The sequence below is a fragment of the Rhinoderma darwinii genome, chromosome 6, assembly GCF_050947455.1.
Source record: "Rhinoderma darwinii isolate aRhiDar2 chromosome 6, aRhiDar2.hap1, whole genome shotgun sequence".
Classification (NCBI taxonomy): domain Eukaryota; kingdom Metazoa; phylum Chordata; class Amphibia; order Anura; family Rhinodermatidae; genus Rhinoderma; species Rhinoderma darwinii.
Genome location: NC_134692.1, coordinates 127,892,963 through 127,914,614, shown reverse-complemented (window position 1 = coordinate 127,914,614; position 21,652 = coordinate 127,892,963). Strand labels below are relative to the sequence as shown.

Below are 21,652 nucleotides of genomic sequence, written 5' to 3'. Positions count from 1 at the left end.
CAAAATGGTACCAATAATAACTACAGCTCGTCCCGCAACAAACCAGCCCTCATACCGCTACGTCTATGAAAAATAAAATTAGTTATGGCTCCAATAAGTCAGGAAATAAAAAAATATGCAGTTGTGCCCGAGGGGAACATTTCTTCAGTTTGAAGAGGCGATTTATCAAGGACCTAAAATTAGGGAACCAGGAAAGGGAGGGCCCAAACATATCCGCTGGAAGCGACGGTGCCCGTATTATACCAGGACAACACTTTCCCAGCAAAATTCCCCAAACTACAAAGGTGCAGAGTGTGGACCAAAAGGGGGATAAGAAATTACACCATTTATCAGTGCGACACTGGCCTGTGCGGAAAGGATTGCTTCACAGCGTAACACACATCTATGGATTATTATTTTTTTTTCATACCACCTGACTATGCCCCTTATATACTCCGCCCCGCTTACATGTACCCCCACATTATAAAACACCAGCAATACTCAAACAAATTTAGTACCAAGCAAAATCCGCTCTCCAAAAGCCAAATGGTGCTCCCTCGGCTCTGAACCCTACAGCGTGCCCAAACAGCAGTTTCCTTCAACATATATGGCATCGTCATACCCGGGAGAACCCTTTTAACAATTTTTGGGGTGTGTGTCTCCAGTGTCATAAGCTTGGCATGACATATTTGCCACTGAATGGCATATCTAGGGAAAAATATACATTTTTAATTTGCACCATCCGCAGTGCATTCATTTATGGAAAAGACCTGTGGGGTGAAAATGCTCACTACACCTCTTAATAAATGCCTTGAGGGGTGCAGTTTCCATAATGGGGTCACTTCTCAGGGGTTTCTTTTTATTATTTCACATCTGAGCCTCTGCAGTTGTGAACCAATACTTTGTAAATCGCCAAATTAGGCCTCAACTCCGCATGGTACTCTTCACTCCTGAGCCCTGTCATATGTCCAGGCAAAAGATTAGGGCCACATGTAGAGTGTTTCTAAAACCGGGAAACACCGCATAATAATTAGAGGGCTGTCTTGTTATGGTGGCACAAGCCGGGCACCACATATTGGCATATCTATGGAAGAAAATCCCATTTTCACTCTGCAACATCGAGTGAACACTAATTTCTACAAAACACCTGCAGGGTTAAAATGCTTACTACACCCCTTGGTAAATGCATTGAGGGGTGTCGTTACCAAAATGGGGTCACTTCTGGGGGGTTTCCACTGTTTTGGGCCCACAGGCGCCCAGAAACCAATCCAGCAACATCTGCACTCCAAATGGCGGTCCTTTCCTTCTGAGCCCTGCCGTTTGCCCAAACAGCAGTTTATGACCACATATGGGGTATTGCCGTACTCGGGAGAAATTGCTTTACAAATTTTGGGTTCTTTTTTTCCTTTATTTGTTGAGAAAATGAAAAAATTTGCGCTAAAGCTACGTCTTATTGAAGAAAAAGGACTGTTTTTATTTTCACTGCCTAATTCTAATAAATTCTATGAAACATCTGTGGGGTCAAAATGCTTACTACACCCCTAGATGAATTCCTCAAGAGGTGTAGTTTCCTAAATGGAGTCCCTTTTTGGGCGTTTTCATTGTTTTGTCCCCTCAGGGGCTTTGCAAATGTGACCTGGCCTCCGCAAACCATTCCTGCTAAATGTGATCTCAAAAAGCCAAATAGTGCTCTTTCCCTTCTAAGCCCTGCCGTGTGTCCAAACAGCCGTTTATTACCACATGTGGGGTATTGTTTTACTCGGGAGAAATTGCTTTACAAATTTTGTGGTGCTTTTTCTCCTTCAGTCCTTGTGGAAATGAGAATAAATTAGCTAAACCTACATTTTCTTTGAAAAAATTTAGATGATCATTTTCACAGCCTACTTCCAATAATTTATGCAAAAAACCTGTGGGGTCAAAACGCTCACTATACCCCTAGATAATTTCCTCAATGGGTGTAGTTTCCGAAATGGGGTCACTTGTGGGGGGTTTCCACTGTTTTGTCCCCTCAGGGGCTTTGTAAATGTGACATGGCCTCTCAAACCATTCCTGCTAAATTTGAGCTCCAAAAGCCAAACGGCGCTCTTTCCCTTCTAAGCCCTGCCGTGTGTCCAAATATCCATTTATTACCACATGTGGGGTAGTGTTTTACTCGGGAGAAATTGCTTTACAAATTTTGCGGTGCTTTTTCTCCTTTAGTCCTTGTGGAAATGAGAAAAAAAATCGCTAAACCTACATTTTCTTTGAAGAAATGTTGATTTTAATTTTCACGGCCTACTTCCAATAATTTCTGTAAAAAACCTGTGCGGTCAAAATGCTCACTACACCCCTAGATAATTTCCTTGAGGTGTCTAGTTTCCCAGATGGGGTCACTTTTGGGGGATTTTCACTGTTTTGGCACCGCAAGAGCCCTTCAAACCTGACATGGTGCCTAAAATATATTCTAACAAAAATAAGGCCCAAAAATCCACTAGGTGCTCCTTTGCTTCTGAGGCCGGTGCTTCAGTCCAGTAGCACGCTACGGCCACATGTGGGATATTTCCTAAAACTGCAGAAACTGGGCAACAAATATTGAGTTGCATTTCTCTGGTAAAACCTTCTGTGTTATAAAAAAAATTGTATTAAAAATGTATTTCTGTAAAAAAATATGAAATTTGTAAATTTCACCTCTACTTTGCTTTAATTCCTGTGAAATGTGTAAAGGGTTAAGACATTTTCTAAATGCTGTTTTGAATACTTTGAGGGGTCAAGTTTTTAAAATGGGGTGACTTTTTGGGGGTTTCTAATATATAAGGCCCTCAAAACCACTTCACAACTGAACTGGCCCCTGTAAAAATAGCCTTTTGAAATTTTCTTGAAAATGTGAGAAATTGCTGCTAAAGTTCTAAGCCTTGTGAGGTCATAGAAAAATAAAAGAATGTTCAAAAAACGATGCCAATCTAAAGTAGACATATGGGGAATGTTAATTAGCAACAATTTTGTGTGTTATAACTGCCTGTCTTACAAGCAGATACATTTAAATTGAGAAAAATGCTAATTTTTGCAATTTTTCACTATATTTTCGTGTTTTTCACAATTAAATACTGAATGTATCGACCAAATTTTACCACTATCTTAAAGTCCAATGTGTCACGAGAAAACAATCTCAGAATTGCCCGGATAGGTGAAAGCATTTCGACGTTATTACCACATAAAGTGACACATGTCAGATTTGAAAAATGAGGCTCTGTCAGGAAGGTCAAAAGTGGCTAAAGAGGGAAGGGGTTAAAGGGTAACTAAACGTTCAACAGACTTCTGACATGTCATAGTGACAGGTCAGAAGTTTTGAATTATGAAGCAGGATGCAGAATCATGTATGTATGTATATATATTTCCTTTCTTATGGCTTCTTCCATTGAAGTGGATGGAAACCCCAAGAGAGTAATTATGTATTGCTAGCTCCCAATATACATATAGTCTGTCATGTGAATGTTCCTTCATCAGTGTAAGAGTGTACTAATCCTAATAGGCATAGAAGGTAAATGGGCATGACTAAGGGGGTAACAGGTACAAAACTGGCAGACATGATGAGAGGAGAGGGGAGTAAGGAGGAGAGAGCAGAGATGTTTGTGTATACTTGTATACATTTGAGTGACCAAGTGACTAAAGATACCTCTCCATACCCTTTATAATGGCTGTCTATAGCTGCAACTTCCAGTTTTCAGTTTTAGTAGGAGGAGCAGCTCTGGAGCCAAAACTGCTTCTCTAACAGGAGCAATACTGAGAAGAAAAAGACAAGAGAATCATTCATAAGCAAAAAATATGAAAAAAAATGCTATAGCTGAAGATCACTCAGGTGGTGTTCACAGTGGTGTTAGGCGGTTCCGTCAGTTATCCATGGCCAGAATAGTGTAGTCTGGTGTGCTTTTTTTTTTCCTGTTAAAAAAACCCCATAATATCCAGAATGGTTCCTGTGAACAGAGCCTTAATGTATTAAGTATACTTAAAGGGGTTATCCCACCACCGCATTTACTCCCAAATCCTCCTATTTTTTTCTTTACAAATGTAATATTATGTATTCTCACCCCTATTAAAGTTGGTTCTCATGTTAATTTTTTATGTTTGAATCCCATGTTGAAACGTGCCGCAAGCCCCTCGGAAGAGGGATCTACTAACACGTGACCGGGCTTGTAAGGTTGCCTCATACAATCCCCAAAATGCCGTTTGTGAGCCTCTGCAATATTGTCCTTGCTGCTGCATCACGACCTGAGCCTTCATCCCTGCTGATCAGCTTTCTCAGCGCTATGACGTGAGAAAGCTGATTTAGGGACGCTTGGCGGAGAGAACCTAGTGCATTAATCCGCCACCAGGTGCTCTCTACAGCTGGCCGCATACTAGGAGAGACTGCACATGCGCGTCCTCCAGGCAGAGCATAGCTGGAAGAACGTGCAGAGCAGTGGAGAAATGAAACAGCAGGGGGTGCCATGAGGGATTAACAGATTGGTTTAAATGGCAAATGTATTCAGTTTTGGGAATAGATAAAAGGCTTCTGAGGTTAATGATATGCAAGACCAACCAGGTTAAAGAGGCTCTGTCACCAGATTTTGCAACCCCTATCTGCTATTGCAGCAGATAGGCGCTGCAATGTAGATTACAGTAACGGTTTTATTTTTAAAAAACGAGCATTTTTGGCCAAGTTATGACCATTTTTGTAGTTATGCAAATGAGGCTTGCAAAAGTCCAAGTGGGTGTGTTTAAAAGTAAAAGTCCAAGTGGGTGTGTATTATGTGCGTACATCGGGGCGTTTTTAATACTTTCACTAGCTGGGCGCTCTGAAGAGAAGTAACATCCTCTTCTCTTCAGAACGCCCAGCTTCTGACAGTGCAGATCTGTGACGTCACTCCCAGGTCCTGCATCGTGACGGCCACATCGGCACCAGAGGCTACAGTTGATTCTGCAGCAGCATCAGCGTTTGCAGGTAAGATCGACTTACCTGCAAACGCTGATGCTGCTGCAGAATCAACTGTAGCCTCTGGTGCCGATGTGGCCGTCACGATGCAGGACCTGGGAGTGACGTCACAGATCTGCACTGTCAGAAGCTGGGCGTTCTGAAGAGAAGAGGATGTTACTTCTCTTCAGAGCGCCCAGCTAGTGAAAGTATTAAAAACGCCCCGATGTACGCACATAATACACACCCACTTGGACTTTTACTTTTAAACACACCCACTTGGACTTTTGCAAGCCTCATTTGCATAACTACAAAAATGGTCATAACTTGGCCAAAAATGCTCGTTTTTTAAAAATAAAAACGTTACTGTAATCTACATTGCAGCGCGATCTGCTGCAATAGCAGATAGGGGTTGCAAAATCTGGTGACAGAGCCTCTTTAAGTGTATACAGTAGTGAAATAAAAATTTTAAGTGGATCTTTAAAGATACTATACAGATTCTTAAGGAAAGGTGGTAGAGGGGAAGAAGCAGATACTCTGTGTATGATTGGGTCCATGTTCCAGGCTCTGACAGAGGATGTTCACCAAAAACTTAAAATTGTCCACATAATAGTAAATTAATACTTAAATTGGTATTTTTGCATAAGTGACAACGAGAAGTGCAGCCATTTTGGCTGTGACCTTTGACGATGCGTGAATGGTCAGTCAGCCGGGGAGCTGGAAACACTACTGCCCATGCTGCGAGACGATACCATTGTATGAAATATAGTACAATCTACTCTAGGGGTGAGCACTGTAATTTTGTTCTTTGCTCTGATATTAGTTGTCACCTTTGAAAAATAAAAAGTAAAGGTAAGGGTATGTTCACACGGCAGCGTCCGATACGCCTGAAATTACGGAGCTGTTTTTAGGCGAAAATAGCTCCTGAATTTCAGACGTTTTTGCATGTGCAGGCGTTTTTCGCTGCGTCCATTACGGACGTAATTGGAGCTGTTTTTCTATGGAGTCAATTGAAAACGGCTCCAATTACGTCCCAAGAAGTTACAGGCACTTCTTTGACGCGGGCGTCTTTTTTACGCGCCGTCTTTGGACAGCGGCACCTAAAAAAAAAGACCGTCTGCACAGAACATCGTAACCCCATTGAAATGAATGGGCAGATGTTTGCCGACGCTTTGGAGACGTATTTTCGGCCGTAATTCCAGGCGTAAAACACCTGAATTATGTCCGTAAATAGGGCATGTGAACATACCCTAATAGTGTCGCTTTGGTACTGATAGTAAAATTATCATTCTGTCTACATGTTCTATTAGTTTCTGAGAAGCTAATTCAAACTTTCTGTTGTCACTTTTGCAGAAAACAGAAAAATGCCAATATCTCTGTAAGTAAAGCAAACATAATTACCAACCTCTGGCTGCTGCTTTAAAGCTGGCCATGCACATGCATAAAAAAAAAAAAAAGATGGCCGACAACTCCAATGGGAGCTCGCTGACTGTCCCCTGTCAACAGATGTCGGGGGAAGAAGGACCAGGCATGTTGGATTTCAACGTGCCAATCCTTTGTTGCAGCGGGAGATAAGCTGCGGGCAGAGGGAACTGGCAGCAGCTTATTCCCATCTCCCTATTGAAATAAACAGTGTGCATGCATACAGTATAGTCAGTTGAAATCGCTCTCAAGTGTACGGACAGTTTTACCTCAGATTATATGTTTAGAGTGGAAATTCTCTTTAAGGCCGGGTTCCCACGGGTCGGATACGCTGTGTAAAAACTGCACAGCGTATCCAACCTGGAACCCCCGCAGCACCTTCCGTCCGAAAAATCGCACCACATTGTGGTGCAGTTTTTCAGACGGAATTTCCACTGCGGAAAGAAGCGCTTAATAATAACAAAAAAAAGTCGATACTTACCCCCTCCCTTTTCTTTGTGCGCAGTCCGGCCTCCTACGATGACTTTGCAGGCCATATGACGCTAAAGCATGTGATTGGCTTCAGCAGTCACATAGGATGAAAAAGTAGTCCCAGGAGGCCAGAATGCAGGAAAAAGGAGGGCGTTCTGGGTAAGGATGACTCTTCTTTTTTTTTTTCTTCTCCCGGAGTTGCGATTTTTCTTTCTGTTGCGGGTTTTGCATCCCCACTAAATTCAATGGGGAAAACCTGCAACAAAAAAAATCAACAAAAACACAGCAAAAGGTTGACATGCTGCGGAATTAAATTCCACACCGCAGGTCAATTTATTAATATTTACGCTGCGTTTTTTTTCCGCAGTGTGGGCATGAGATTTTCAAAATCTCATTCACTTTGCTGCTACTGCAAACGCTGCGGAATTTCCGCAGCATTTATGCTACATGGGAACCCGGCCTAAAAGGGTTGTCTGGTATACCTACTAGTAGTCCCCTCACTGCAGCACATCATCCACAGCAGGGCTGCCACCAAGCCTTGCTGCCACTTTGTTCTGCGGATTAGTGGGGATCTGGTGGGTCAGACCGATCAAACATTGATGGCATACATATAAAATTACATTTGATTGTTCATTCAAATCTACTACTGGTGAATCAGACACCGCGTTACACGCCGGCCTCCTGACCCAGCACCATGATTCAGACAACTGGCATGGACTTCATTTGCTTCAGAAAGTGTGTCTACCGATAGTGTGCGAACTCTCGAGGACCAACACCCAGAATTCTGAGGAATATTAAATGAGTCAACAAACGCGCCTGCTCTAGTAGAGAACATGAGTTGGCTGTATATAGCAAACACCGATAACTTGATATATGTAAATGATTCCAGGTCATTAGTCTGCTAAGCTTAGATTTAGTGGACTTTGAACGGAATGATTCTATTGATATTAACCCGTTAAGACCAACACTCTTTAAACGGACGGCACACGGTCCTGGAATTTAAACCCATGCCATTATAATTGTACAGTGTATGTTTAAAGCCTCAGCTCTTGCAATCGACACCCTGCTTTTGCCCTCTCTATTTTTGCTTACACGATGCCGCTCAATGAGGACAGAGGCAGCAGAAGTGCAATGCATGATCACGTGATCGCTGAGTGCCCTCTACCGAGACATGACAGACTCAGATGATTCAATGCAAAAGGCAAAAGCAAAACTTGGACTCCAATACTGGTGTCTTCTTATGTGGCAGAGGAAACTTTACCCTCCCTAGTACGCTCGCTGCTTCACGTAAACATTGCAGCGGCACTGAGGTCCATACAAGACAACCACCACCCGCATAATGATAGTATGGGACCTGCCCGCAGCAGGGTATCACTCTGTGCAATGAAGGGGGGCACTGTAAAATTCAACAAAGATTAAAAGTGTGAAAGGGGCCTGTGCACGCACCTGATGTTCACATGCAGCAGCGGTTACCCTAGGAATTGCAAAACTCTTATTTTTAATGAAGGGGGCAAAATAAAAAAAATCCTCAATTTACATATAGAATTAATCCACATATAAAAGTTGAGTATCTTTGTAAATAGATTATATAACTTACCTTGTACTGATCCGGATACTCCAGAGCTGAATTCACAATTCTGTGGCTTCAGAGCTGTAATCTCTTAGCTTTCCTTGCCTTTTGGTTTACACAGGAATAGCTCTGATTTGTATTCTGATAAATCTCTTTACACCAGGCACTAAACAGATTTAGGAGAAAATAACGGCGCCACTGCATTACAGTTGCTCTGCTAAGCTGTTAGGGGTGTGTCTGTTGGCAAGCTTGCTGACTGTTTCCAATGCCAATCAGTAGAACTACCACTGTAGTACTGCAAGATGCAATCGCAAAGTTGCTGAGGCTAAGGCTTCGTTCACATCTGCATCAGTACTCCGTTCAAGGGTTCCGTCTGAGCTTTCCAATCGGGGGAACCCATGAACGGAACCCTGACTGAAACAAACGGAAACCATAGGTTTGCATTACCATTGATTTCAATGGTGACGGATCCGATGCAAAGGTTTCGTTATTTTGACGGAGGCAATACCGTAGTCGACAATGGAAAACTCCGAGTTTTTAGACTGCTAGTCCAGGACGGACTACAGGGGGGAAAAAACAAATCCAATAAACTCAAAGTAAAACAAACAAACCGCAACACCAAAAATCACCACTAGATGGAAATGCAACTACATTACATTTCAAATAGCAATCAATATCCAGTCAGTATATACAGTAAAGTGGAAGAGGCATTCATCATTTTACCCCCTAACAGGCTCACTTTTTTATTGTAGATTTTGAATTTAGACCTCAAGTAAATATCACATGCCCCTTTTAATGCTGCATTGTAAAGTCTATGTAATTGTACATCTTCAATTGATAAACTTCTATATTTGCAATAAGATTAATGTCTGAGAATTTCAGACTCATCACGGTTATCAGAAAGTGGAAATCTGTGCAAATCCACAGCAAAACCTGCATGTGTTAGGCCTCATACACACGACCGTGCCGTATTTAAACACTGCACGGATGGGCCGCAGAGCGTCATACGTAAATGAGAACAATAGGACATGTCCTATTTTTTGCAGGTCATTTCTACGGCCTAAGGTGTCCGTGGCCGATAGAAACGTATGGGTCAGTATTTTATCCGTAATTATGGATCCGTAATTTTGGATAAAAATGACGGTCGTGTGCATGAGGCCGAACGTGAATTTCATCCTTTGCTGCCGTTGATTGACAAATTACTCCCTATTAGGGCTTGTCCACACGTAACGGAATTGCTGCAGAAAATGTCTGCAGCAATTCCGTTGAAAGTAGCAGACCTTCCGCTGCGGTAAAAAAAACAAAAACATTTCCTCCATTTTTTATTTTGCTGCGTTTTTCTCAATGCTGTCAGATGGTGACATCTCCTCTGAAAAACACAGCCATTCAGTCCACTGTCCGTAGCAGGAATGGACTTGCTGCGGTACGAAAAATATGCACCACAGGTCAAGTTTCTGGACGGAATATTTACACAGCGCGTGGATGAGATTCGTTACATCTCACCCACTTTACTGCTACTGTATTCTGCTGCGTATTTTTTCAATTCGCAATTCCGCTATGTGTGGACGAGCCCTTACTGGGCATAGGAAGAAAAGCATCCAATCAGCAGCACCTTGGCAGGGGAAGCGGCAGTTCATGAATACATCAAAGCATTCACTGAGAGCAAACAGAGATCTTGAGAATTGTGAAAAATTGGAACACAAAATAAACCAGTAAGTGGAAGAACTGTTATTTACATCAACCTAAAAAAAAAACTTTTAACTGTTTTATAATGTACGAATATATTTTAATTTCTCACCATTTTAAGATTTCTGTTTGCTGTCAGTGAATGTAAATATTCTTGTTTACATCCAGAGGCTGAAAACCTGTATAAACCAACGTCTCACAATTGAGCGTTAAATACAAAAAATACATGCATTGAGTTTGTCTAATGGTTCAGCATAAAATAATCCGAGCTGCAGTACGAGACACAGCCCATGGAAGAGTGGCGTTGATTCTAAAATAAAGCAGCCATGTTTTCCTAATCACAGACAATTCCTTTATTATTGCAGTAAATCCTCAGTTTTTTTTATTACTTTATTAAACAATGAAATATTACAGACTTATAAAAGAGAAGATTCATAATTTTTAAATAATTTTCAATACAAATTATTTCAAAAAATCCAAAAGGGAAGATAATTCGGTTTAGCTTTGTACAAAATATTAAACAATATAAGATAAGTTCACACCGTTTTGTTACGATCGCCTTGATCTGGTGGCGGCTGCTACGCTGTTTCCTTTCCTCCCTGCTGTTCTTGTATCTTTCGGGGAAGTGGAAGGAGTTTGGGAATCAGTCTGTGACGATCCTGTGAAGTATATAATCAATCAGTATTATTTATATTCCTATATAATGTTTATTACTCGTTCTAGAAAAAAAAACAAAAAACATCCGTTTGATATTAGTAATCGCTCTACTGCTAAAACTCTTGATAATGAAATAAAACAGTAGCCTAATAAAGACAAGTAAGGTTCAGCAAACAACAAAATCATAAAATATTGGCTAGTCAAATGAGGCGAAGTAGGTCAATTCCAAATCAGAGTTGACAGATCAGCCAATGTTTCCGGTCGTGACAAATCTGGTCAGAAAATCTACGTGACCTTAATTGACACAATAATTAAGCTCGTTCATTGGCGGATCGCTGGCCTGCTTACACAGGGCAATGATCGGGAATGAGCCTTCATATAAAACGCTCGTTTGCCTGATTATTGGGCCGTTAGTCATAAATAATGATCTTACTAGGAATTTCCTGCGACCACGCTTCAGTGCACTGGGGACAACGTGGTTCCTCGTGTCCTTTGAAATACTTTCCCACGCAAGTCAAATGGATCTTGATGCCGCAGTTATCACAGATCTGACCCTAGAATGGTAAGGAAAACAATCGAAAGTCATTCATTCAAGCGAGGGTCGTTCTTTAAAGGCTATGAAAACTTTTGTAGCCAATTTTTTTTTGTTTAAATAAATCAATGTTTTATTTCATTTTGAACAACTTTTGAATTGGTTTTTATTTATTTTTTTAAAAATTTACTTTTTGGAGATAAAGCTTCTATGTATTGGGTTATATGTTGTATCAGGTCGGAGGGACCGACGGCTTCGGTGAACACTGGTCCTGCGTGCCTCTGCTATTATCGATCACATGTAAATTTCATGAAATTATTTTCTTAATTTTATTCCTGCTTTACCTTATCGTTTAATTTCCATGGTGCTGTAAGGGTACCCACGCATGTAGTGGTTTTGTTGAGGACTTTTCAACAGCAAATCAGGAAAAAAAATCTGCACGTATTTCGTGTGGATTTCACCTCTTCTACATTGAAAAGGGTGAAATCCGCAAGAGCAGGTGGATGTGCCGGTTCCAACATAGCTGGGACTGGTATATTTCCGTCCCGTGGAAACAGATGCCTATAAATAGCGGAAACTTCCTTTGACTAATGTGCTTACCAACTGGAAAGGCGTCCCTGAAAGGAATACATCTAGTCATTCCTAGCCAAAAAAATGTGGAGGGTAGAAACTCCAGTTACAACCAATGCAAGTAATTCCAGATCCGGGATATATTTGTGAAATGATAAAAGTAAACATTCTACAACAGTATAACAGGGCATGTAGTTGTAGAGCCCATTAATAAAGGTGTGTCAAAGGAGTGCAGTCCACGGTTGAGTGCTTTATTTCAGCCCACCTGGCTGTAGATGATCCATCTATTTTGCAGGAAGTTTTAACAATGAGATTACAGAACCCCCTACAAGGGGTTGTCTCATGAATAGCGCATATGGATGTCATGGAGGGAGGTCCTCCTCTAGAAGCCTGAATGGAGCAGATTCGATGAAGCCACACATTACATGGATGGCCATTCATTTAAAATTGCGGACATATAATGTGGCAGCCACAGCCAAATAAAGCTTCCCCTGGCGATAACAGCTGATCGTTCAGCAGGTTTCAACTCAGAAATGGGTGGTCTTAACGTCTATTAAGTTTCCAGGGCTTTCATAGGCAAATAGCAGCAATATTTCTTATTAACATTAATCAAATTTACCATAGTGACCCAGAACAGAAATGTAAAAACTGCTTCGCAACTAAAAATCTACCAGGGGGGGGGGGGGGGGGTTTACCTGAATAGCAATGTTGTGGCAGATATTGCAAGTTTTGACAATGTCCTGGTATGTGACCTGTATATAATGTTCCATTTCCATTATGCAGCGAGTGTGAAGGCTGTACTCTCCATCTTTCTACGGATCAAGAAATGAAGCAAAACATGTAAGACATTTTATTTTTCACAAGTATACGTCCATTACAATAATTCAGAGAGTTTAAAGGATACCTCTTGCACCTTATTCAGTTTTGAATCAATCGGTCATTGGATACGTCTAATTCATATATAGTTATCACATAGCGCCGTGGCTCCTTTATCTGCTCATACTGTGAATCGCCGACACACTTGTAGCGGTGGTTGACAGTATAAGGCTGGGTTCACACGAGCATGTTACGTCCGTAATGGACGGAACGTATTTCGGCCGGAAGTCCCGGACCGAAAACAGTGCAGGGAGCCGGGCTCCTAGCATCATAGTGATGTACGACGCAAGGAGTCCCTGCCTCTCTGCCGGACAACTGTCCCGTACTGTAATCATGTTTTCAGTACGGGACAGTTGCAGGGACTCCTAGGATCGTACATAACTATGATGCTAGGAGCCCGGCTCCCTGCAGTGTGTTCGGTCCGGGACTTGCGGCCGAAATACGTTCCGTCCATTACGGACGTAATGACCTCGTGTGAACCCAGCCTTACAGTCTTCTCCTATTGACTTGAATGGGAGAAGGCTGTAATAATGTGAGCCGTCGATGCAAGCGTGTCAGCGATTTATAGTATGAGAAGATAAGAACTGAAGGGGAAGCAGCATTTGTACAAGCACGAGCACGGCGGCGCTTTCAAAACAGCTGATCAGCAGGTGTGCCGGGAGTCGGACCCCCACCGATCAGATATTCATGGCTTATCCTGAGGATAGGCCATCAATTTCTTTTGAATGGACAACTAACATCCAAATTAGAGGGTCCTTCTTCCATGAGAATTGTAGTTTAGGTTCCCAATTTGATACTTGTGTGCTCTCTGTATAAGTAAATGGCTTTGTATATAAGCAGATACATAAGCGCCATTACTTATTGGTGAGGGGAGCAGGAGGAGGCCTGGGAAGCACCGGGCACAAGAATACACTGAATTATTTCTTATCGGCTGTTAACCAAAAATATTTTAACTCCAAATTGTTAAGCAATTGTTTTAGGAGTATTTAGGAGTGAGCAACTTACCTCAATCAACCACTTTTCTTGCACAAAATTCTGAAGCAGTTGTTCAACCTCTTTTTTCTTAATTTTTTTGGTTTGTAGTTGGTCAGTGAGGTTTAAAATGTTTGTCGAAGACGCAAACCCATTGTCCGAGTCTATTATCAGGTCCATCTTCTCAGGATCGAGCGTGAATAGAAAAGAACGGAAACGGTAGAAATATAGAATTAACTTCTCCTTACTGTTGTGGTGCAGCAACGAGACAAACTACTACCATAGTAATGGGGGAATAAAAAAATACATTAAAAAAAGCATGCGTTAGTTACACACTGTTTTCCTGCTGGTTTCAAGGGATTATTTTACTCGGAGGATGTGACGCGGGGAACAGACATAGGAACACTTACCTGCAGACCTCCAGATATTGGAACACAGTTGTGACCCCGAATCAAGACCACCATGTCCCAGTTGTGATGCCTCTGGAAAGAACGCCATGGTCGCCACAAAATGGGCACAATGACTGCTACAACCAGGACGTTGCACCAGCAAAGTTTGACCAGGAAGAAGTTACCAGGTTATTATTCATAGAGCGCCTTCTAGTGGAATCATGTGATACTGCAGTGAAAACAACAAGCAGACTTTTCTGTGCAGTTTTCATTGCGGTTATTTTATCACAATCACGTCAATGGGTTAATGTAACATTTTTATTTATTTATTTTTAAAAAGGGTCGGGCACAGCTTCACTAGTACTCACGACAATATTTGTTTATTTCTGTTTCTTAGATTGCCGTTCACTTCAGTCCCTGGGGCTCACAATCTCTTTCCCTATCTCAGACACGCACGTTAGGGTCAATTTCATAGAAAATTAACCTATCTATGTTTTTACTGTAAAGAAACATTGGAGGAAACCCCCACAGACACGGGGAGAACACACAATCTACATGCAGAGGTTGCCCGAGGTCAGATTCAAACCCAGTGCCAACCAAGAGTGCTAACCACTGAGCCGCAACATTCAGATTCCCATTATAACCTACTCACTAGCCCTAAATAGCACAAACATTTACATAGACACACATGCAAATCATAATGAATGATCAGGTCAGCAACTAGTTCCTTACATTTAGTTTAGTTTTTAAGCAATATGAGAAATCCAGGGGTCAGCGACATCACACAAATCACATGAATGCGCCGTCAGATTCATCAAAAGACTGAGAACGTAGAGAATTAAACATTCCACTAAAAAATCCTTATAAGTGGCAAACAATGATAAAACATCTTACCGTCTTCCTAAATAATTCCAGTTCGTTCTCTGCATAATCCGTGGCCATTTTAGTAACTTCATTTTCTGCTAGGTTGACCTATCGAATCAAGAGACATAATCGAAAATGAAATTGAAATCGGGAGCAAAACTTTTCAAAGCTAGGGTTGGATCCTAAAAAAATAAAAATAATAATTTATAAAAAAGTATATACATTTTTGTGCTTAAGCGAAAACTATTTAAATAGGAATTCCAGGTAAAATGAACTAATATTTCAGATGCATCTATGAAGGTTTATGATATCATCTCAGACCACCATTGATATCCACTTTGGCACTGCTCAGACACTTCGACAATTAAAATGGAGATGACGGCAGCAATCCTTGCAAACGAGCCTTTATTGTCACACTTATATTTTGTGACAATTGCTATAAATGACCAACAAGTGTGAATAATCAAATGTCAAATTACAAAAGCAAAATCTCTTTAATAGCTACCCCCCCTCCCCATGGCATCCTCCAAAGTCCGGTATACTATGCACGTCAGGAAGTAAATGATAGAATATGCGGGAACAGGAGACAAACACAACCACTGAGTACGTCCCTGTGCAGTTTAAAGGGAATGTGTCGCTAGAAAAAATTTTTTTTTTTAGTTAAACAGTTAGTGTATAAATGATTAAACATTGTTCTAATTTTTTCACGAGTCAGGAAATATTATAAATTAGATTCTAATTTATAACATTTCCATGTGCTGGTCACTAGAGGGAGCAATTCCCAAAATTGCAGCATTGGCATGTGGTAAAGCAACCACATTGCTTTATGCTGCAAATTTGGTGTAAACACACTCGCTCTAGTGAGCTCACAGTATCCCCCCTCCCTTATCCTGGCTAGTGCCAGGAGAAAGGAGGGGATTGAATGTTCAAGCCTCCTACACTGTGTGCCGCCATTTTTTTAGCAAATAAACAGTGTAGTAGGCTTACATACAGTGGTAAACACGCAGTATAACACGAAAAAACACAGACATAACTTACCTGCTCCTGCCGCCGCCGTTCCCTCCGCTCCTAGTCCTTGCTTCAGAACACATGTCCGGAAGCCGCGACCGCAAGGTAGTAATCTTACTGTCCGGCCGCGGCTTCTGGTCCACAAGAAAATGGCGCCGGAGGTCGCTCGGCCGAAGACCTTCCATTTGGACTGTGTGGGAGCGGCGCATGCGCCGTTCCCACACAGACGGCGTACAGCATAGTGGATGGAACGGCTCCCGTTCGCATTCTCTATGGGGCTGTATGTGCCGTATTCCATGTCTGTATGTGTCGTTAATCGACACATACAGAGATGGAAAAAAAAATGGCAGCCCCCATAGACAAGAAAAAGTTAGAAAATAAAAAAAAGGAAAAACACAAACACACAAATAAATAATTTTTTTTCCCATAAAACACTAAAAGCAAATTGATATAAAAAAAAAAAATTTCCGCGACACCCGTCCTTTAAATGTGGATTGTGCCTTGTTTTTAGGAGTGCGAGGCACGCTGGATTGACAGATTGGGCAGGTTTTCCCTTAGTCGATATGGCATTTGTTGCAAGTTGCATACTTTAAATGAGCGCGCCAAACATAAGCCCTGATCGCAGTCTGAACAGAGCCAAAGTTAAAGGGGTCTACAGGTATTCATGAGACCTTCCTAAGACAGGTCCACTTATTGGGGCTTTAATGAGATCAGTACTAGAGTTCAGGAAGCAGTGCTCTGTATCCTCCTATTAGCTGGATTGGATGGCTCACAGCGCAGTGTAAGGAAACAGAACAGACCCAACGTACCAGAGAGTAGTATCTTCTTCCGTCATTTTCATCTGTTCCCTTCCTGATCTGCATGAACAGAGGCTGCAAATGTTTGTTGATAACACCCACAAAATCATCCAGCTGGTCACGCCTGTATTGAACTGAAACAAGAAAATATAAAATGTGGATAAATTGTCTGACCATCACAAATAGCATGAGATAGCTAAATCATGAAAAACAACTAAAATATTTATTATTAAAATAAACATATTATAATACTGATAATACATAAGATGCTTCACAGAATAAGATGTTTTTGGTTACAATAACTATTAGACTATGTTCACACAGCACATGTTCAGCCTGAGATCTCCCAAGCTTATTTGAATAGAACACAGCCTCTGGAATACAGGCGTTTTTGGAGGTGATTTTTGCAGGTGTATTTTGAAAAAATTTTTTCAAAGTGTCAAAGAGAAAAATCAGCTTGTAAACTCTTCAAGAACGGACATGTTGGTCTATTTTCACACAGAGATTTTTTTTCTGAGGATTCCTGCCCCGCTTCTGCAGTAAAATTGCAGTTGACTGCCCGGAGATTAGTCCCATGTAATGGGGCTCATCTGCCTTTGGCTAACCAAGGCTGTTTTCACTGCGGAATACGACGCAAATACCATGTCAAGAACTGACATGTCACCCTTTTTTTTGTTCAGCGAAGCAGATTGCAACTCTGTCCACTGAAAATTCCGCCCAGTATAAACAACAGGCCGGTTTCTAATTGAAGACAATGTGAAACTTGTGTCCCCCTGCTAGGATCCTCAGCGATCAGCTGTCATCTGAGAAGAAACCTGGCAGTAAGTGTTCAATTTCCCTGCAGCGCCACCACAGGGGAAATTAAGCATTACACAATGCCCATTCATACACCTATTGGGCCGGATTTATTGTTGTGTTTGCACCTTGGTTCTGGGGTTTCTTGCACCTGTATTTTGGGCGCATATATTGTCGGCCAAATGTATAAATGCGTGCGCCAGAAAGAACCTTGGTTTGCGACAAGCTCGCAACATCGGGTCGCATACTTAGAATAGGGTCGTGGATTTAACAAGTCATGAAATGTGGCAGATTTAACACTTGCGTGCGCCAGTATTGTGGTGCTGGAAACTAGTATACCATCATAAAGGTGCTATAAAGAAGGAAAAGGAGCCTAAGATGCGCTAAATCTATCAAACCGTGTGCACGTCATAAAAAAAAAATCCTGGTTAGTATAAAAACGTTAATTCACTTAGGCTACATTCACACGAGCGTGACATATTTCCGCACGTAAATCTGTCCATGTGCGTTCTGCATCAGTGTGCTTTGCGTGTTTTTCACGCGCTTGCAAACACTTTTTTTATTTTTCAATGTGATTGATGCGTAAACCACGAACAGCACGCGTATGTGTGTCCGTGGTTTTCACGCCCCCATTGACTTCAATCGGCGACTAGGTGCATGAAAACGCACCAATATAGGACATGCAGTGAGTTTCGCGCAGCGGACACTCGCTGCGTGAAAACTCACGCATGTGTGACAAGCCCCATTTAATTCAATTAGGCCGTGTGCTGTGCGTTGTTTCAACGCACAGCACACAGACGAAAATAACGCTAGTCTGATTGAGCCCTAAGGCTGTGTTCACACGAGACTAATACGCTGGGTAAAAGAACGCAGCGTATCCGCCGTGTGCCGCATGGAATTCCGGGAGAAAAACCGCTAGCAGGCCGGCCACTTGGGATAACGTCTCATCCCAGGAGACCGCTGCATCCTGTGATTGGCTGCAGCAGCGGTCACATAGGATGACGCGTATCCCAGGAGGCCGGCCCTCTGACGTCATCCCGGCCAGCCTCCTGGGATGACGTTTTATCCATGTGACCGCCGCTACATCCTGTGAATGGCCTAGCGGCGGTCACATGGGATGAAGCGTCATCCCAGGAGGATAAAACAGACTCCTGGGTAAGTATAATATATTTTTTAGTTTTCTGAGTTGCGTTTTTCGCGGCAGGATCGCTGCGAATCTGCCACAAAAAAAGCAAGAACTGCTATTTGTTGCGGGATTTACCTCCCCATTGAATTTAATGGGGAAAACACGCAACAAATAAGCAGCGTTTACGTAAATACAATTAACATGCTGCGGAATAAAACTCCAGACCGCATTTCTGAGCGTTTTTAAGCAGCGTGTGGATGAGATTTGTTTTATCTAATCCACTTCGCTGCTACTGTATTTGCTGCAGATTTTACGCAACGAATTTCGTTGCGGAAAATCCACACTATTTACACAACTTGTGAACTGGCCCTACAGGTTCCCCCGTAGAACTACACATTTTTTGATCTTAAACATAATGTGTACATTTTTGCTCGTAACTCTTTGCTGCCTGGTGTTGAATTACACACATTATATAACTCTATACATTGTTAAACTGTGAACCTGACCTGAGTAACCGCAAAAGAATAGCGGACTAACCTTTGTGTACCTCACAGCAATGTCTATGTAATGTCCTTACAGCCAAACCTTCCATTATCCCATGGGACATAAGCACTTGAAGAAATCGCTGGTGGCTTTGGTTGATGGCCATTCTTCACTGCAAAATAAACAGCAAAAAACAATTATCATAATGCCTAGTATTTACCGAGATGCCTGGTGGTCAAATACAGCGATCACGCTGATCACACCGGTGACGTCATTCTGACATTCTGGAAATGCTAATCTGCATAGATTCCTAAAAAGCAATAAAAGGTGCAGATTTTCATACAGTTAAAAGGGTAAAACAAAAAAAACATTGTAATCTACTCAGCTTGACTCCACCAGTACTCGCCAGTTCCCAAGTGCTCACTGTGGACTGATGAAGCAACATCTTTGCGATAACCTGTGATACTAAATGACATAATGCCGGTCGCCAAATGGCCAATGCAATTGCACGGAATCACATGGACGTCATGGCATCAGGTCGCTTTGAAAGCAAGGAGGACGAGGAACTCCTTTTACGTGGAGCGAAGATCGGTAATATATGGGGATGAACTATCATTACTACGATCCCTCGTCCCCATACATTTGCATCATGTCAGCAGCACATGTCCCTGTTCACACAGCGAAATGTTATGCCAACTGGCGACCATTTTATTGGCCGCATACACTAGTAGATCAGCCGATGAACACGCTTTTGCTCGTTCATCGGCTGATCGTTGCCCTGTTTACAGCTCGTTTGCGAGATCATTGGCTTGTGTAAAAGGACCTTAAAGGCGATGGATAATGAACTTTGCTATATTTGCAGGATTAAAACAATCAGCTGTAACGTATGGAAATCAGTAATAACTCGATGAGGTCACGATCTAAGTGATTCGACGCACATGAATAATATTTTGTTTCGATTTTTTTTTTTAATATGGAAATTCCTGCTCTTCATTGTAGATATCTTGCAATGTATGATTCACTATAGTGTAGCGCCACTTATAAAGCAGAGACTGTTGCTAAGGCAACCTTTGGGCGTTGAAGGTCTCACCGACTTAGCAGCATTAGAAAAACATGGCTGCTCCACGGTAAAAAAAATTCAACAAAATGACATAAAATCTGCAGTATGCCCTGATTTTTTTCTGCTACGTGTAGATGGGTTTTTAAAAATCTGCAGTGTTTGAATTCACACTACGGTTATGTTCACACGTTCAGGTTTTGCCTATGGCAAATCCATAACGAGGAAGAGCTTGAATGGAGCGACAGTCAAGCATGTGCCTGCCGCTCTATTCACGGTCTATGAGAATAATGGAAACAGCCAAGCGCTTTACTCAGCTGTTTCCGTCGTTCCCATAGATATTAAATGGAGCCACAGTGCGAATGCTCGACTGACGCTCTAATCAAACTCTTCATCACTGCAGTGGGTGCAGCGAGGAGGATCTGGGCTCCGGGACACCCTTTCGCATGATCGGTGGGGCAACCAGCAATCAGAAAATGATCACCTACACTGAGGATTAGGTGATTGTTTGATTTTGGGAATACCCCTTTAATGAGTATTTAGGTATGGAATTAGCACCTAAATCCTCATTAAATATGAATGTGTGAACATGGCCTCAGACACCAGACAAAAACCCCTGTGCAAAGGAAAGGTGTAGTAGTTACCCATGGCAACCACTCAGGTGTCTATTTTCATTTTCCAAATGACCTCTGCAAAATAAAAGGTGACATCTGATTGGTTGCTATGTACAACTACTACACTTTTCCTTTGAAATTTCTCACTAACAGACATACTGAGGGAGATATCAAAACTGATGCAAAAGAAAAGTGGAGTAGTTACCCATGGCAACCAATCAGGTTACTGCTTTCATTTTCCAGAGGATCTTTGAAAAATGAAAGGTGGAATCTGATTGGTTGCCATGGGCAACGACGCCACTTGCGCACACACACACACAATTCTACATATTATTAAAGCATATGCGTCTATATTTTCAGCAGCTACTTGTAACAAACGAAGACACTGTCCATTCGTGTACCGAAGCCCCTACACCCCAGTCATAACCCTATGTCGCAGCGACATAAACCCAGTACGGAGAGTTTATACACACTACCGGCAATTGGCGGGAACGTAGTCTACGAAGAGAAATGAGGAAGCGTCACCTAAGGCCTCACCTTCTTAGAGCGCAGGCGTAGTAATGCTTCGTACTCATGCGCATGCGTAGACGCATGCTGGTAGTTAGAAGGCTGGATGTAGTCTACAGATCGATCACTAGGGGGCGGCATATTACTAGATAATGAATGCGTCATGTGGAGAACAGGCTGCTGTATGGGAGTTGCCGTGCAGTTTCTTAGAAATGGAGGTGAAGCTCCAATTTTGGACAAGTGGGAATAAAAGCATTCAAATGACGATATGAAAATGAAAACAATGTTCCTAAATGGTTTGTTGGTTCATGGGTTGACATATTAGGGAATTGCATTATTTGGAGTATATT

General features: G+C 42.0%; 1 protein-coding gene across 4 annotated transcripts; it reads right to left on the bottom strand.

Annotated features, from left to right (window-relative positions):
• Positions 1-10,406: 10,406 nt before the first annotated feature.
• NSMCE1 (NSE1 component of SMC5/6 complex) lies at positions 10,407-21,379 on the bottom strand. Of its 4 annotated transcripts, none has more exons than XM_075831409.1 (8): positions 21,333-21,379; positions 19,179-19,296; positions 16,733-16,854; positions 14,946-15,023; positions 13,696-13,842; positions 12,510-12,626; positions 11,146-11,266; positions 10,407-10,714 (listed from the first exon to the last, which is right to left on the bottom strand). In XM_075831409.1, the coding sequence occupies exons 2-8, from the start codon at positions 19,288-19,290 to the stop codon at positions 10,605-10,607; spliced, it is 807 nt and encodes a 268-aa protein (XP_075687524.1). In that variant the 5' UTR covers positions 19,291-19,296; positions 21,333-21,379; the 3' UTR covers positions 10,407-10,604. The 4 variants fall into 4 exon arrangements, with proteins under 4 accessions (XP_075687524.1, XP_075687521.1, XP_075687523.1 ...); XM_075831406.1 differs by having other exon boundaries at positions 21,272-21,360; XM_075831408.1 differs by lacking the exon at positions 21,333-21,379 and adding an exon at positions 21,269-21,321.
• Between the last annotated feature and the right edge of the window lie 273 nt (positions 21,380-21,652).